Genomic DNA, 15,793 nt, shown 5'->3' on the forward strand with positions numbered 1-15,793 from the left:
GCTGGTTTCTTTTGGGAGCCATAGCAACTTTGGAGCTGTTCTACTGAAGCCTCAAGAAGTAAAATATATGCCAGGCACGCTGGCTCATGCCTGTAATCCTAACACTTTGGGAGGCCAAGGTGGGTGGATCACAAGGTCAGGAGTTCGAGACCAGTCTGGCCAATATAGTGAAATCCTGTCTTTACTAAAAATACAAAAATTAGCTGGGCATGGTGGCGGGCACCTGTGGTCCCAGCTACTCGGGAGACTGAGGCAGGAGAATCGCTTGAACCTGGGAGGCGGAGGTTGCAGCGAGCCAAGATGGCACCACTGAACTCCAGCCTGGGCAACAGAGCGAGACTCTGTCTCAAAAAAAAAAAAACCAAAAAAAAAGAAGTAAAATGTAATCACTGATAACCAGATTGCTTTGATTAGTGACTATATGGGATTTTTTTTTTTTTTCCTGAGACGGAATCTCGCTCTGTTGCCCAGGCTGGAGTGAGTAAAGTGGCATGATCTCCACTCACTGCAAGCTCCGCCCCCTGGGTTCATGCCATTCTCCTGCCTCAGCCTCCCGAGTAGCTGGGACTACAGGCGCCTGCCACTACGCCCGGCTAATTTTTTTTGTATTTTTAGTAGAGACGGGGTTTCACAGTGTTCGCCAGGATGGTCTTGATCTCCTGACCTTGTAATCCACTGGCCTCGGCCTCCCAAAATACTGGAATTACAGGCGTGAGCCACCGCGCCCAGCCAGGATCTTGTTTTTTAAAGTCAAATCAGTAAAACATCTTTATTGATGTGTATGTAAAGGCTTTCAGCTATATATAATTTTAAAGGACTCCTTCTTGCATATCTACCTCATCTCCCGAGTTGCCTCTATTCAAAGAAGACTTATCTTAGTCTGAGATTTTTCTTGATCAGAAAAAACCAGTAAAGATATCTCAAATCTGTTATCTTACGGTCAAGGAAATTGAGGCTCTTGGAACAGAAGTGACTTATCTAAAGTCAAATGGAGAGGGAGGGGTAGAGCTAGCTGTGCCAGCTGGTCTCTTGATCCTGAACCCACTTTTCCCATCCTAAGGATGACCATACATCCCATTTGCCTGGAATAGTCCCATCTGGTTTCTGTGTACCTGTTGTTCTGGTGTAATCACTAACACCGCCTTCCCTCCAAAAGATTTCTGCTTTGGACAATAAATTCTGTGGCCATCCCTCACCTCTCATGCCACATTGTCCTTACAGACCACAATGTATCCCGCTTCTTGGCTCTCTTAAGGAGTTGAGGCCTATTCAAACTAGCTCAGGCAAGATGGGATTCTTTTTTTCTTTTTGTAAATCTGGAAGGGGAAACTCATAGAAATCAAAGGGCAAGAACCATGGCACAGTAAGGCCTCATGAGAGGACAATCGAAAGTGGAAAGTCAGCAGGAGCCAGGCACACTCTGTCTCCCACTTTTTCCTCTGCTTTCTCCAACAGGCTTCCTCTGTTTACTCAGCCTGGCTCTGTACTCATCCGGGCTTGCTCAGCCCCGCCTCAGTGTGACTTTCCAGCTGCTGACCTCTCATAGACGTCCTTCATCTCCTAGTTTCTCTTTTCCGAGTTTGTAGCGGAGCAATGTGATTGGCTCAGCACAGGAAGAAACTATAGCGCTGTAAACAGAGGCAGTGTCATTAATTTCCTTGCAAGATTCTCTAACTCCTAAGCAAAATTACCCAAGTTCTTTCCTGGCTTTTAGAAACATGATCTTGTGATATCAAAATCATATTAAGTTTCTTTCAGTGTCTTACTGATTCATGTTGACTATGAGTGCATTCCTTATTAATGATTAAGACAATACAGTAGGCTAACAGTTGTCAGCATAGTCCCTAGACTCTACGAGATGCATCTAAATCACTTACAAAGATTTAGACAATACCAGACCCCACCCCAGACCTGCTGAATCAGACTCTTTAGGAACAGAACCCAGGTTAAACTCCTTATCATAAAATCCATTACTGGAGGCAGGTTGCTGTGGGATCGTAATCTGCAATTTTGGGAATATGCATTTTTTTAAAGTTGTTTATATTTGTATAGTGATTATTTTAGACCATATCTTCATTCCTTAAGATGGTAATTCTAATTGAGGATATTACTACTAATAATTACTATTAATCTGCAAGTTTACATTAAAGGAAATATTATTTGGTGAGGAGGGGAAGGTTCCCGCCTGTGGAAACTACTTTGCTTTATTGTTAAATAAAATCCAAGATTTCATTCTGTCAGGCCACAGCAAAGGGGCCATCTGTTCTGCCAGACGTTTGCTTGTTTCCCAGGAAGAATCAGGAGGTGGAATTACAAGCTCATTAATGAAAACATAGGACGTTGGCCAAGTGACTAGACATTCCTGGCCATATCATCAAGATATCACTGTCTATACACTATACACTAAGGAAGGGACCATTTTTAATCCAAGCTGGTGACTAGAAAAAACAACCAAGGGAAATAAAGACCACTTTAGGTGTTTGCTTTCTGTATCTAAAAGCACCTTTAGGTACATGCTTTGGCAGTCATTCTTTTATTTGACAAGTATTTACTGAGTGTGTACCATTTGCAAGGCAGTGTGCCAAGACCTATGGATATAACACTAAGCAAGATGCAGTCTCTACCCTTACAGATTGTATAATCCAATTTAAACTCCTGGGCCCCTCATACTCTTAAAAATTATTGAGGACCCCAAAGAACTTATGTTTCCATGGGTTATACCTATTGATATGTACAATATTAGAGATTGAAACTGATAGGTATTTTTGAGAAATGTTTAAAACAGAAGAATACACAAGCACATATTCCAATATGACATCATTACACACCATGGTAGCCTCTGGAAAACTCCACTCTACACTCAGAGAAATAATATAATTAAAAAGGCAAATGATACCTTAGTATTAAAATAGTTTTGACCTTGTGGGCCCCTCCTTAGAAGGTCTTGGGGCTCCCCAGGGGTCCTGAGATCACACTTTGAGAACTGTTGATCTCGTTTTCATTTAATTAATTATTTTGATTTTTAGAATATTTTAAAAAATACATAATATCCCTGTTTCATATTCCTGTAAGGCCAGTTTGGAAGCTATATTGTTAACGTTTTCAAACAACCAGGATTTTGCTTGGGGTGTCTTTCATTTACTGTGTCCTTTTGGCTTTCCGTGAGTCCAGTGTTAAACACAGGAGTTTGGGCCATCAGTAATTCCAGTTTCACAATCTCCTGTCTTTCCCAGAATGCTGATCAAAGTAGACAAGAGCATTCATATCTCCATAATTGAATTACTCAATAATTCCCTTCTAGCCTCAGCCCTGCAGGGATTTTCAACCCGTATGAGGTAGTTTGGTATTTTAATCTAGTGTGAAACTCTCTTTGAAGGTAGAGGTCCTGTCATATTTGGTTTTGTGTCTTTTCTTACTGCCAAATGTAATGTCTTATTCACAATAGATGGTCAGTAAGTATTACTTGGATGAATAGAGAAAATAATTTCTTTGGAAATGATTTTGTTTGCATTTTGTTGTTTAATCTCACATTTTGCCCCACTTTGTAGGCCAGTGGTCACATGTTTGTCTCATGAATGATTTATACCTTTAAAATCTGGAAACTTCACCCATTGGTCCAGATTTCCAACTTCTCTTAAAACATGTGGATGTTCTTTGGTACTCGTCATACCAAGTTCTGTGTGGTAGCTATCTGGTCAGAAAAGAGGCTGACCCTTAGAAGAGACCTGCCTTCCCTGTTTCCCACTGTCTTAGTCCATTCAGGCTGCTGTCACAACATAGCATAGACTGGGTGGCTTATAAACAACAGAAATTTATTTCTTATAGTTCTGGAGGCTGGGAAGTCCAAAGCCCCGGCAGATTTGGGGTGTGCTGAGGGCCCACTGCCTCATAGATTATGGACTTCTCACTCTAACCTCACATGGCGAATGAGCTCTCTGGGGTACCTTTTATGAGAACTAATCCCATCCGAGAGGGTTCTATGCTCATAACCTAATCACCTCGTAATCTCACCACTTTGGGGGTAAGGATATCAACAAAGGAGTTTTGAGGGGACACAAACATTCAGACCACAGCACCCACCGTCCTTTGCGCCCTTATTGGCTCCCAAGGCCCAGTGAAGGTGTCTGTTGTTGTGCATGTGCTGTTGTGTTTCTTAGAGAAATATTTCTCTATATCTGACACTCCTTACCAAAGGAAGGAAAATAAAAGATAGCTTGAGAGGATCATGGGTTTAACAGAAATGGGCATGTTTCTTTGTAGAAATGAATATTGCTGCTGGCGTTTGACATGCAAACAAATGTGCAAACTCACGGCCTGTGTCACTCATTTGCCCTAGCCATCTGGCCCCTTCAGCATCTGGATTTTACACACTTTCCAGAGAGAGTGTGAGGCAGAGTGCCATTGTTACACTAATGTAATCACTCATCGCAAGTCCCAGTTTTAAAATTCATTTTTTAATTGACAAGTCAAAGTTATACATATTTAGGGCATGCAACATGATGTTTTGAGAGAGATATAGATATAGATAGATATACATAGTGAAATGGCTAAATCAAGCTGTTTAACATACGCATTATCTCAATTGCTTATCTTTGTTTTGTGGTAAGAACACTTAAAATCTAATCTCAGCATTTTTCAGGTATACAGTATTTTTGGGGTTTTTTGTTTGTTTGTTTGTTTTTGTTTTTGTTTTGAGATAGGACCTCTCTCTATCACCCAGGCTGGAGTACAGTACTGCTACCATGGCTCATTGCAGCCTTGACCTTCTGGGTTCAGGCCATCCTCCTGCTTTAACCTCTAAAGTTGCTGAAACTACAGGTGTGCACCACCATGGCAGGCTAATTTTTAATTTTTTTTTTGTAGAGATGGGGTCTTGCTGTGTTGCCCAGGCTTGTCTGAAATTCCTGAGCTTAAGCAATCCTCCCGCCTTTGCCTCCTAAAGTCCTGGGATTACAGGCATGAGCCACTGTGCCTGGCTCAATATATTCACTGTAATCACCATGATGTATGTTAGATCTCTTGAATTGGTTTATATCAAACTGAACTTTTGTATCCTTTGACTAACATCTCACCAGTCCTCCCAGCCCCCGCAGTTCCCATTTTAAGGATATTTTCTTTTAACACTGTGCTTCTGATAATCAATGGTAATGGAAGAGGAGACACAGAAATAGGTAGGTAAATGGAATACTATGCAGCCATAAAAAAGGATGAGTTTGTGTCCTTTGTAGGGACATGGATGCAGCTGGAAACCATCATTCTCAGCAAACTATCGCAAGAGAAGAAAACCAAATACCGTATGTTCTCACTCATAGGTGGGAATTGAACAATGAGATCACTTGGACACAGGAAGGGGAGCATCACACACTGGGTCCTATTGTGGGGAAGGGGGAGGGGGGAGGGATAGCAGGAGGAGATATACTTAATGTAAATGACGAGTTAATGGGTGCAGCACACCAACATGACACATGTATATATATGTAACAAACTTGCACGTTGTGCACATGCACCCTAGAACTTAAAGTATTAAAAAAAAAAAAAAAGAAATAGGTAGGTAATGAAAATATTACTTATTTCAAATTTGAGAGATATAATCACAACCAAACAGGTTGCAAAATAATGAGACTGGCTGTGTAAGTTACACACAGAATATGTGGGCCTTGTTTCCATGACCTTATTTCTTATTTATTCACATCAGAAAATCCTCTTTCTCTCTACCCTCCCCACTCCCCATATATGTATATATATTCCCCACCCTCTGCCCCCAATTTTCATCTGGTTCTATGTTTAAGTTTCTTTTTTTTTTTTTTTTTTTTTTTTTGAGATGGAGTCTCGCTCTGTCACCCAGGCTGGAGTGTAGTGGCGTGGTCTCCACTCACTGCAAGCTCTGCCTCCCGGGTTTACTCCATTCTCCTGCCTCAGCCTCCCGAGTAGCTGGGACTACAGGCGCCCGCCACCGCGCCCGGCTAATTTTTGTATTTTTAGTAGAGACGGGGTTTCACCGTGTTAGCCAGGATGGTCTCGATCTCCTGACCTCATGATCCGCCCGTCTCGGCCTCCCAAAGTGCTGGGATTACAGGCGTGAGCCACCGCACCCGGCCTATGTTTAAGTTTCTATCTGGTAGCTGCTTTTTTCCCTTTAGGTCATCAGTTTTCAAACTTGGCTGTACGTTTGTAATCACCTAGAAACTTTCAAAAATAAGTTAGTGGGTATTTTGTAGCAGGAGGTTTTTTGGGGATTGCCATTCCACCATATTGTCCTTTTTGTAATTTATAAACAAAGTAACAGTCCACCCATGAGCTAGCATTTGAATCTGAACTATCAGCACTCATTAGTTAAAACTATGACAGTTGCAAAATCAAAATGAGTTAAGCAACAGTGACATAAATAAATAAATGCCAATACATTTTTACTGAGTTAAAATAAGGTGAGGGAATAAGAGTAGAATGTTAATGGCAGTTTATTTCTTTTATGTAAACAGTGGAAATTACTTAAATTACTGCAAGAGTCTGAGTTGGGTTTGCTTCATTTCAGGGAGCAATTTTAAAAAACAAAGCAAAGCAATTTGTGTTTTGCCATTTGATGAGTTTTATTAATCTGGAGTCCAGTATGCAATTAGGCCAATACCATCCATACACAATTAGGCCAAGTTCTCCAAGTTGGTCTGCATTATCTCTGGATGAATTTAGACTGTGCAGATGGCAACGTGGATGCTTAAGTTGCATTTAATTATTAAGTAGCACTTTACTGACCTTAAAGAACAACCAGTAGTGCTCTTGAGTCCTGAAACTTTCCTTAAAAGTCTTACTGATTCCCGTGAAAGCCTAATGGATTCCCTGAGTGCTTATTTTTATCATTTGGAAGTGACTTACATCAGGACAGCTGGTTTAACCACTCACGGTGTTGCCTTCCCAAAAGATTGCTGTCAGGCTGACTTGGGTTGTGGCTGTATTAAGTCATGTCAGTGTTCAGCAGTCAAGTTAATCCAGCCTGCATCTGTTCCTAGGTCAGGTGTCAGCCTGGCCAGCGACTCTGTGTTCACTACACACAGCGCAGAGAGGCTGTTCTCAGTTCTGCCTCTGACCAGCCTTCTGTGTACCCAAATGGAAGGAAGCTTATGCTGGGAAAGATTCTTTTACTTTTGTTTTAAAACAGTCTCACTTCATACATGGTAAAAACTATTATGCTTCTCCAGTAATTCAAGAAATGCAAGTTCAAACAAGAAGATGCTATTTTGCCACTACTAAAGAAGCAAAGATTTCTGAAAACCTTAAACACCGATATTGGGATGGATATGCTGAAATGGTTGCTCATACACTGCTTTCCGGAGCAACTTGTTGATATTTAAAGGCTCATGAGTTCATGAAAACTTGTTGTCCCTAGAACCAATAATCCCAATCTAGGAGTCTATTCTAAGAAATTATTCACTGATTTGGGCGGGGTGTGATGCCTCACGCCTGTAATCCCAGCACTTTGGGAGGCCAAGGTAGGTGGATCACTTGAGGCCAGGAGGTAGAGTCCAGCCTGGCCAACATGGTGAAACCCCATCTCTACTAAAAATACAAAAAGTAGCTGGGTGTGGTGGTGTGCACCTGTAATCCCAGCTACTCCAGTGACTGAGGCATGACAGTCACAAGTTGCAGTGAGCCAAGATTGCACTACTGCACTCCAGCCTGGGTGACAAGAGTGAGACTCTGTCTCAAAAAAAAAAAAAAAAAAAAATTCACTAATTTGGACGAATATATTCAAGAACATTTACTTCAGCATGAAAACAACACAAATTTCCTGTAGTAAAAGAATGATTAAATAAACTGATTTAGTATATTTTATAAAATAATATAGTGGATTAATATACAGACATTAAAATAACAGTTTCAAAAACTGTTTAATAACAAGGATAATCATAAAAGATGAGTGAAAAAATGATACAATACATATGATCTCAATTTTGTTTAAAATACACATATGTATGACTAGATCAGAGGAAAGTAAACCCATATGTTAATAACTATGATGTGGGTTACAGGGGATTTAAATTTTCTTCGTTTTACTTTCTTCATTATCCAAATTTTCTGTGACAAATACGATGGAATGGGTAGGGAGTGGATGGAATAGCATTTACCTGATTAAAAGTAACAACAGGCTGGGCACGGTGGCTCACACCTGTAATCCCAACACTTTGGGAGGCCGAGGTGGGCAGATCACCTGAGATCAGGAGTTTGAGATCAGCCTGACTAACATAGTGAAGCCCTTTCTCTACTAAAAATATAAAATTAGCTGGCTGTGGTAGTGCGTGCCTATAATCCCAGCTACTCAAGAGGCTGAGGCAGCAGAATAGTTTGAACCTAGGAGGCGGAGGTTGTGGTAAGCCAAGATCATGCCACTGCACTCCAGCCTGGGTGACAGAGTGAGACTCCCTCTCAAAAAATAAATAAATAACTGAATAAATAAAAAATAAAGTAGCAACAATCAGTAGCCTCATTCGTGAATAGAAATTGGAGGCAACACATGACTTTTCTACACATTTGTAGTAATGTTATTTGCTACTTTAAACATCTCTTCTAATATGAATATAGAAATTTCTGTAGATTGATAATTTATCATGACATCTAGGTATTTTTCCCTTCGATAAATGTGATATTTTATTGCTTACAAGTCTAGTTTGTTCCGTGTTATCTCAAGGAGTTTTTAGAATTCACCAATAAAATGAGAAGGTAGGAAATCTTGTCTACTGTTATATCTCCAATACCTAGAACAGTGGCTGGCACAAAGCAATTGCTAAGTTAATATTTGTGGAAAGAATGAAAGAGTTTCATCAGTTTTAAGGTTATGAAAATCCTATGCTATACTTGCTATGAAAAAGGATATTATAAAAAATTCATTAAAACCAAAATTGCTAAAGACAGATCTAACAGACTTAGAACTAATGTTTGTGTGCCTCTGGCATATTAATTATGCATAAAAATAGACCCTGCTAATTCCAAACTAGTCTTAACCATTTATGAAAGGAGGCCAAAATGTCTCCTTGAAAAATAATATTTGCAGCTAAGAAAGTTACTATCTCTTCTTGATTCTGCAGTACTGAAATTCAGACTTTATTTATGCAGATCACCTTTCTCACATATTATTTAGAATATGCGGCATTTTGCCACACTGAAGACTTTACGAAGAACTAGGTAAACAGCAGAAGATGAATGCCTGGCACAGCATTGTGCTATACGCTACAGTATCATTTGTTTCTTCATTAATTATTTATTGTGTCCCTTCTGTGCCAGGTAAATGCTATTCCAGCCACTCCCTACCCATTCCATCATATTTGTCACAGAAAATTTGGATAATGAAGAAAGTAACCTTGTTATGTGCTGGGGATCCATGAAAAAGATACAGTCGCCGGGCGCGGTGGCTCAAGCCTGTAATCCCAGCACTTTGGGAGGCCGAGACGAGTGGATCACGAGGTCAGGAGATCGAGACCATCCTGGCTAACACGGTGAAACCCCGTCTCTACTAAAAAATACAAAAAAACTAGCCGGGCGAGGTGGCGGGCGTCTGTAGTCCCAGCTACTCGGGAGGCTGAGGCAGGAGAATGGCGTGAACCCGGGAGGCGGAGCTTGAGGTGAGCTGAGATCTCGCCACTGCACTCCTTCCTGGGTGACAGAGCAAGACTCCGTCTCAAAAAAAAAAATAAAATAAAATAAAAAAAGAAAAAGATACAGTCCTTAGTATCAGACCCAGTCTGATACTAAAGACTAATAAACACATTTTCCTTCTAAAACCTGTGAAGTTTCGTGAAAGCAGAGAGAAAACACACAGCCCAGAGGGGCCTTCTGAGAGATGGCACTTCTGTATTGAGCCCTGAAGCCCAAGTAGAAGTGAACCAGGTGATAAGGGCCCTGCAGAGACTTCTGGGTGAAGGGCGGTGAGTGACTCAGGCCAAGGCCCTGGCTGAGATCTTGTATGGTGGGTGCTAGGTAACAGTAGATGGTTGCGTGTTGCTGGTGCATAAAGTGCCTACCAGGAAATGACAGCGACAGGTGATGCAGTTGCTTCAGATCACAACAGGTCAAGGACTGTGGACTTTATCCTTTGAGCAGGGCTGGAGTATCTGTTCCATTAGGCATTTGTGACAGGCTTCTCTGAAGGCTGAGGTGGATGAAGCGTTTAAAAGGACAAAGGCTGGAGAGAGGGAGACCAGTTAGGAGCCTACATACAGCATTGTCACAGTCCAAGCCAAGGATAAAATGTGCCTTGGGGTAGAAATGGGGAAGAGGAGGAGGTGAAATAAGCAGGACTTAGTGATCAACTAGGGGAGAAAATCCTGAGTCCATTTTGGTCATGTTGTCTTGGAGCAGCCTGTGAGATGAAGGATCTAAATCGTTTCAGGCATAAGCTGTTTGTTAGACTGAATTACTGGGTCTTACACCTTTTTCACTCCCTGTTACATGCATGTTGGTTTTGTGTCCTTAGCTAAATTTCTTCTTAAAGACAGGGCCTATGCCTGTTTGCAGGGCATAGTCCGGGCACATAGGAAGCTCTCAGTAGGTACCTATTGGCTGATTAACTGAAAAGTATGTTTTTCAGTCCAAATTATTAATTTAAGCTGTTGACACTGCGAATTCACCATATAACTTGATTATTTTCCAGTATTTTTGTTTTAGTGGTAGTGCCACAGTATTGTGCATGGAAAAATTCTTTATGTTCGTCTTGGTTAAAATTAATAAGCAACAGTTACATTGTGACTCCACAGTGCCACTGTTAATATCCAGAGTCACACTGTAAAACTGATTTAAGGCCTTATGCTGCTTTTTCATTTAGTGTAACTAAGAAGACTCAGCTGATTACAAGGTTTGTCTGGTGGCTGTCACCACCACAGCAGAACCCTCAGTAAGGAGGATCAGTTGTTCCCAAGCCATGGCTTTCTGTTCAGACTGGCAAAGGGCGCTTTTGAGGGGGACACTAGCTCGTTGTATCTGGCGGAATGAATGACTTCCTGTGCCAGACAGTCCGCGGTCTTGAGGCTGAGGTTATTATTTGTTAGTTTCTCAGGCCTTCCTTTGCCGAGCGAGCTCCTGGGAGTGCACACTTGAATGCCCTGAGGATCAGAAATAGAAGGGGCAGAAATTAAAAGTTTAAGTCAAAACAGAGCCCTCTCTGGACCATCTTGTGGCAGGAGGTTGAGGTGCTTTCTTTGGACACATTAGCATACTGGGACTGCACGGCCACCTGGAAACTCTGGAGTTAAACTCTCCCTTTCCCGGTTCCTTACCTGTGGGCTCCTGACCAGGAGCTGACCGTGACCTCACACAGCTGTCCTAGTTTCCTTTCCTCCAGATGGCGGGGGTTCCTCCAGAACTCCAGGAAACCCTGAGAGTTCAGGGTCCAACTTATGGCTGCTCCATAGTTTCACTGTCCCTCTGGGGCTAGAGTTGCCAAATAAAATAAAATACAGGACACCCAGTTAAATTTGAATTTCAGATAAACAACAAATAACGTTTTAGTATGAGTCTGTCTTGTGTGATATTTCGATTTAGTCCAATGTATCAGTTGTTAACATCCTGCCATATTTACTTTATCTCTCTGGTGCACTTTTTCTTGAATTATTTGAATGTAAGTTATAGATATCACACACTTTGTTCCTAAATCCTTCAGCATGCATCTCCTATGAATAAAAGCATTTTTGACGTAGCCCATGCAATATTTGGGACATAATCATATTATAAAATTATTTGTTGTTTATCTGAAATTCAAATTTAACTGAGTATCCCAGGTTTTATTTGCTAAATCTGGCAACTCTACCCTCAGGGTGCCATAGGGTGGCAGCTGCTGCATGGGTGAGCAAATCTGCAGGCCTGGACTTGGTCAGATTTCATTTCACTTACTGGCTTTGTGACTTGGGACAGCCAGTGCCACCATTTCTTTGTTTGCAAAATGGGGATTTTAATTTTGTAGTGTCATTGTAAAACTCAGAGATAATGTACATTGTAAAGCCCCTAGCACAGCACCTGACTTTAGCAGACTCATAGTAAATTGCAGCTGGGGTGGTAGTAATGGTAACTGAATGGTAACTGTCATTTTCTGAGCTGAAAGTGAGAAAATAAAAATAAAGACACAACTGTTTTAGAAATGTTGGCAGCTGTATTTACAACTTCCCTCTGTTCTTTCATTCCCCATCTCTCTTCCTACTTAGTGCATTCGTGTGAGCATGCGCGCGCGCGCGCGCACGCACGCACACACACACACACACACACACACACACACTCTCTCTCTCTCTCTCTCTCTCTCTCTCTCTCTCTCTCTCTCTCTCTCTCACTCACTCTCCAACACATGATCTACTCTGGGATTGACAGAGAGTTTCCTGACAAACATCCAGCTTGTAAGGTGGAGGAAAAGAGACACATGAAAGGATCAGGAAAAGCCACCACTCTTGAGGGCAAGATGTGAATGGAGTAAAAGGGGCTATGAGGATTTGTCTGAGTGCCGGTGACTCAGCTAAGAAGTGGCCAGGCAGAGAAGGGTGGTAGGGGTGGAGGCAGACAGAGGAGAAGCCCCGCTGTAACACAGTCTGGGTTGGTTGTGACTCTGGCATGCTGTCAAGGACTGTTTTTATTGTTCTTGTTATTTTTCGTTTGCTTTGTTTCATTAAGAAGTCAAATGTACTAAATGTTTATTTCTATCCTAAAGGTTGAAGGAACAAGTTCAAGTCACACTGTTTACACATGTCAGAACAACCAGGTTTACCTTTCCTTCTGGTAACCCCCTGTTTCTGGAAACCCTTTTACTTGTCTTTAGATTTATGGTTGCCTAAAAGCTGGACGCCAGCCCAGCAAGATAAACCCGGGAGGTTAGCCATCTGTTCATTTCTGTTTGCTGACTCTTTCAGGGTTCCTAATTCTGAGGTGATTTTCTTCACATGAACAAATAAATGAGATCTCAAGTCCTTTCTCACTGGAAACTTCACACACTATGATGCTTGTCAGGAAAAATTAGGCAGGAATACAGAGTGCTCACTCAACTGTCCTGACAGTCACAGGAAGGGAAGTGCGGTAGAGCCGAGAGTGGGGGCGGGGCAGCTGCTCCTGGGCCTTTGCAGCAGAGCGGACCGCCGCTGAGGCAGCATCAGGCTGGCCTTTGTTTTGCAAGAACAGAGGAAAGCCAAGATGAAGTGGGTTTTCTTTGTGTGCACTCCTTCTCCCTGCCTTAGGGTCTATCCATAACATCCTATAGAATCGGAGTTTCTTAGATTTTCACTTAAAAAGAAAAAGGTAAGGGAACTTTTTTTTTCCTGCTTACAGAAGTAATTTATTTCTGTTGTAAAAATCCAAACAAAAGCAACAGTGAATGGAAGACTCCTAATCCAGATGTGAATTATAACTGATACAAATTCTCAACACTCAAAGTTCACATTTTGGTTTATTTGCAATCTGTGCTTTTATATTATTTTTGTATTTCAGTCGTTTTTACTGTAAAAATACAAGGCTTTTCTCCATTAACAGATAGAGGACTGTTGGGAATACCAGGTGTCAGGTTTCTGTTAACCTCAGGCACTGTATTTATCAGGCCTCTGCTGCCATGGTGAGTGACAAGTAACTCCTCAGTCTCCTTGCTTGTAACAATAATATGTGGGTGTGCAGGCTGGTTGCAGTTTGGGCTCAGCTGGCTCAGTGGAACGAGGCTTGACCCCAGGTTTCTGGTTAGCTTTAGGACTAGTCTACACATCTCCATTTTAGAACCTAGGCTGAAGGATCAGCAGCTACCTGTGGCCTGCTCTTCTCTTTTCCGAGGGTGGCAACTCCGAGATGGCAGATAGAAACTTGCTGTGCATCTTAAGGCCTTAGCTCCAAATTGATGCACTGTCATTCCACCCACATCCTGTTGGCCAAATCTCGTCACTTGGCCTAACCTGAAGTCAGTGAGGCAGGAAGAATACTTCACTCTAGGGGAGCCATGGTGTATTAATTTGCTAGGGCTTCCCAAACAAATACAACAGACTGGGTGGCTTAAGCAACAGAAATTTGTCTCATAGTTCTGGATGCTAGAAGTCTGAGATCAAGGTGTTGGCAGAGTTGGTTTCTTCTGAGGCCTGTCTCCTTGGCTTGTGGAGGACCGTCAGTTCCGCGTGTTTTCACATGGCCTTCCCTCTGTGCTTCTCTGTGTCCCAGTTTCCTCCTCCAGTTAGGACATCAGTCGTATTAGATCAGGGCCTACCCTCATGACCTCATTTAACCTTTATCAGCTCTTTAAAGACCCTGACTCAAAATACAGGCACATTGTGAGGTATTGGGGATTAGGACTTCAGCTTAGGAATTTAGAGTATGGGGGGCATTATTCGTCCTATAATGCAGAACAGGGGTGGAACTTGCAGGAGGGATTGTGTGCAGAGTTCAGTCTCTGTTGTCAGCTAACCTCAGTGAGGCTAGGCCTCCTGGTTTTTGAAGCAGGGATAGGCAATTCCATTTTAGGGTTTTTGGGGATCCAATAAGAAAATACATTTAAAGCGCCTGGTGGTGGAGGTAGTAGGGATGGATGTGGTTCGACTTGAAATGGAAGGACCAAAACTGGCCTTCTTGGGCCCTTCCCCTTGTTCTTCTCTCATCTGGGCAAACTGGGAGTGCTTTTCAGAATTGCTCAACTTCTACAGAAGATACACCATCCATGGAATCTTCAAAAATAACAAAGCCAGCAGGCCCTTTAGGCACTCAGTCTGTGGCCTAGGTTTTGGTAACACTATGCTTCATGCTTCTGCCCATGTGCTGTCTTTAGTACCCTTCTTTTACAATTATTAATTAATTAATTAATTTTGAGACAGAGTCTTGCTATGTCACCCAGGCTGGAGTGCAGTGGCACAATCTTGGCTCACTGCAACCTCCACCTCCCAGATTCAAGCAAGTCTACTGCCTCAGCCTCTTGAGTAGCCAGGATTACAGGCACGTGCCACCACACCTGGCTGATTTTTTGTATTTTTAGTAGAGACGGGGTTTCCCCATGTTGACCAAGCACAAACTCCTGACCTCAAGTGATCTGCCCGCCTTGGCCTCCCAAAGTGCTGGGTCACCAGGCCCGGCCACTTTACAAATATTTATCGAAGGCCTTCTCTGACTTATTAGAACTGTGGGCTCTATTGGTGTAAGATATGGCCCTATTCTCAGGAGACTGCAGTTGAATGCCTGTGAAATGATTAAAATAGTGATCTAGGAGGTCAGAATAGGGGGGCGTCCCTTCCTCTGCTTCTTGGGTTTAAAGCCAACTACTACCTTACATTTTTGTAAATCTTTTGGTTTTCTTCCTAGAAAATTGTGTTAAGGAATGGTACCGAGGCCTTTGACTCCTGGGAGAAGCCCCCTCTGCCTGTGTATACTCAGTTCTATTTCTTCAATGTCACCAATCCAGAGGAGATCCTCAGAGGGGAGACCCCTCGGGTGGAAGAAGTGGGGCCGTACACCTACAGGTAAGTCTTGATCGCCTCCTGTCTTGCAAGAAATACAGAGTGACCCTAATATGGCCTGCATCCTTACCTCTTCCCAAGAGCAGGGCTCCAGGGCTGTGTGGGAGCACAGTTCCTGATTTCTTTGTCTGAAACGCTGCTGATGTTTTGTATGTGTGTGTGAAACCTCAGCAGAGAATGGCTTTGTGGACTGGGCCAAGTCTCAGCATGTTGTGTTTTGAAGTGCGGCGGTTTCCTCCTGAGTTGGCAGACTGTGATTATTAAACCATGAAGAGTTACTCCTTACCCTGACGCTTTTAAGGTTGCCCCTTGATATTCTTTTTAAATTTTTTTTTTAAGAGACAAGATCTGGCTTT

At 42.3% G+C, this 15,793-nt stretch overlaps 1 protein-coding gene across 1 annotated transcript in view; it reads left to right on the plus strand.

Moving 5' to 3' along the window:
* The window catches only part of SCARB2 (scavenger receptor class B member 2), a 56,374-nt gene that overhangs the window by 4,120 nt on the left and 36,461 nt on the right, over window positions 1-15,793 (plus strand). Inside the window, exon 2 of the mRNA XM_045392464.2 lies at window positions 15,283-15,440. Coding sequence (XP_045248399.1) covers window positions 15,283-15,440 — 158 coding nt within the window. The remainder of the gene's footprint in view (window positions 1-15,282; window positions 15,441-15,793) is intronic.

The sequence above is a fragment of the Macaca fascicularis genome, chromosome 5 (genome assembly GCF_037993035.2).
Source record: "Macaca fascicularis isolate 582-1 chromosome 5, T2T-MFA8v1.1".
NCBI classification, from domain to species: Eukaryota; Metazoa; Chordata; class Mammalia; order Primates; family Cercopithecidae; genus Macaca; species Macaca fascicularis.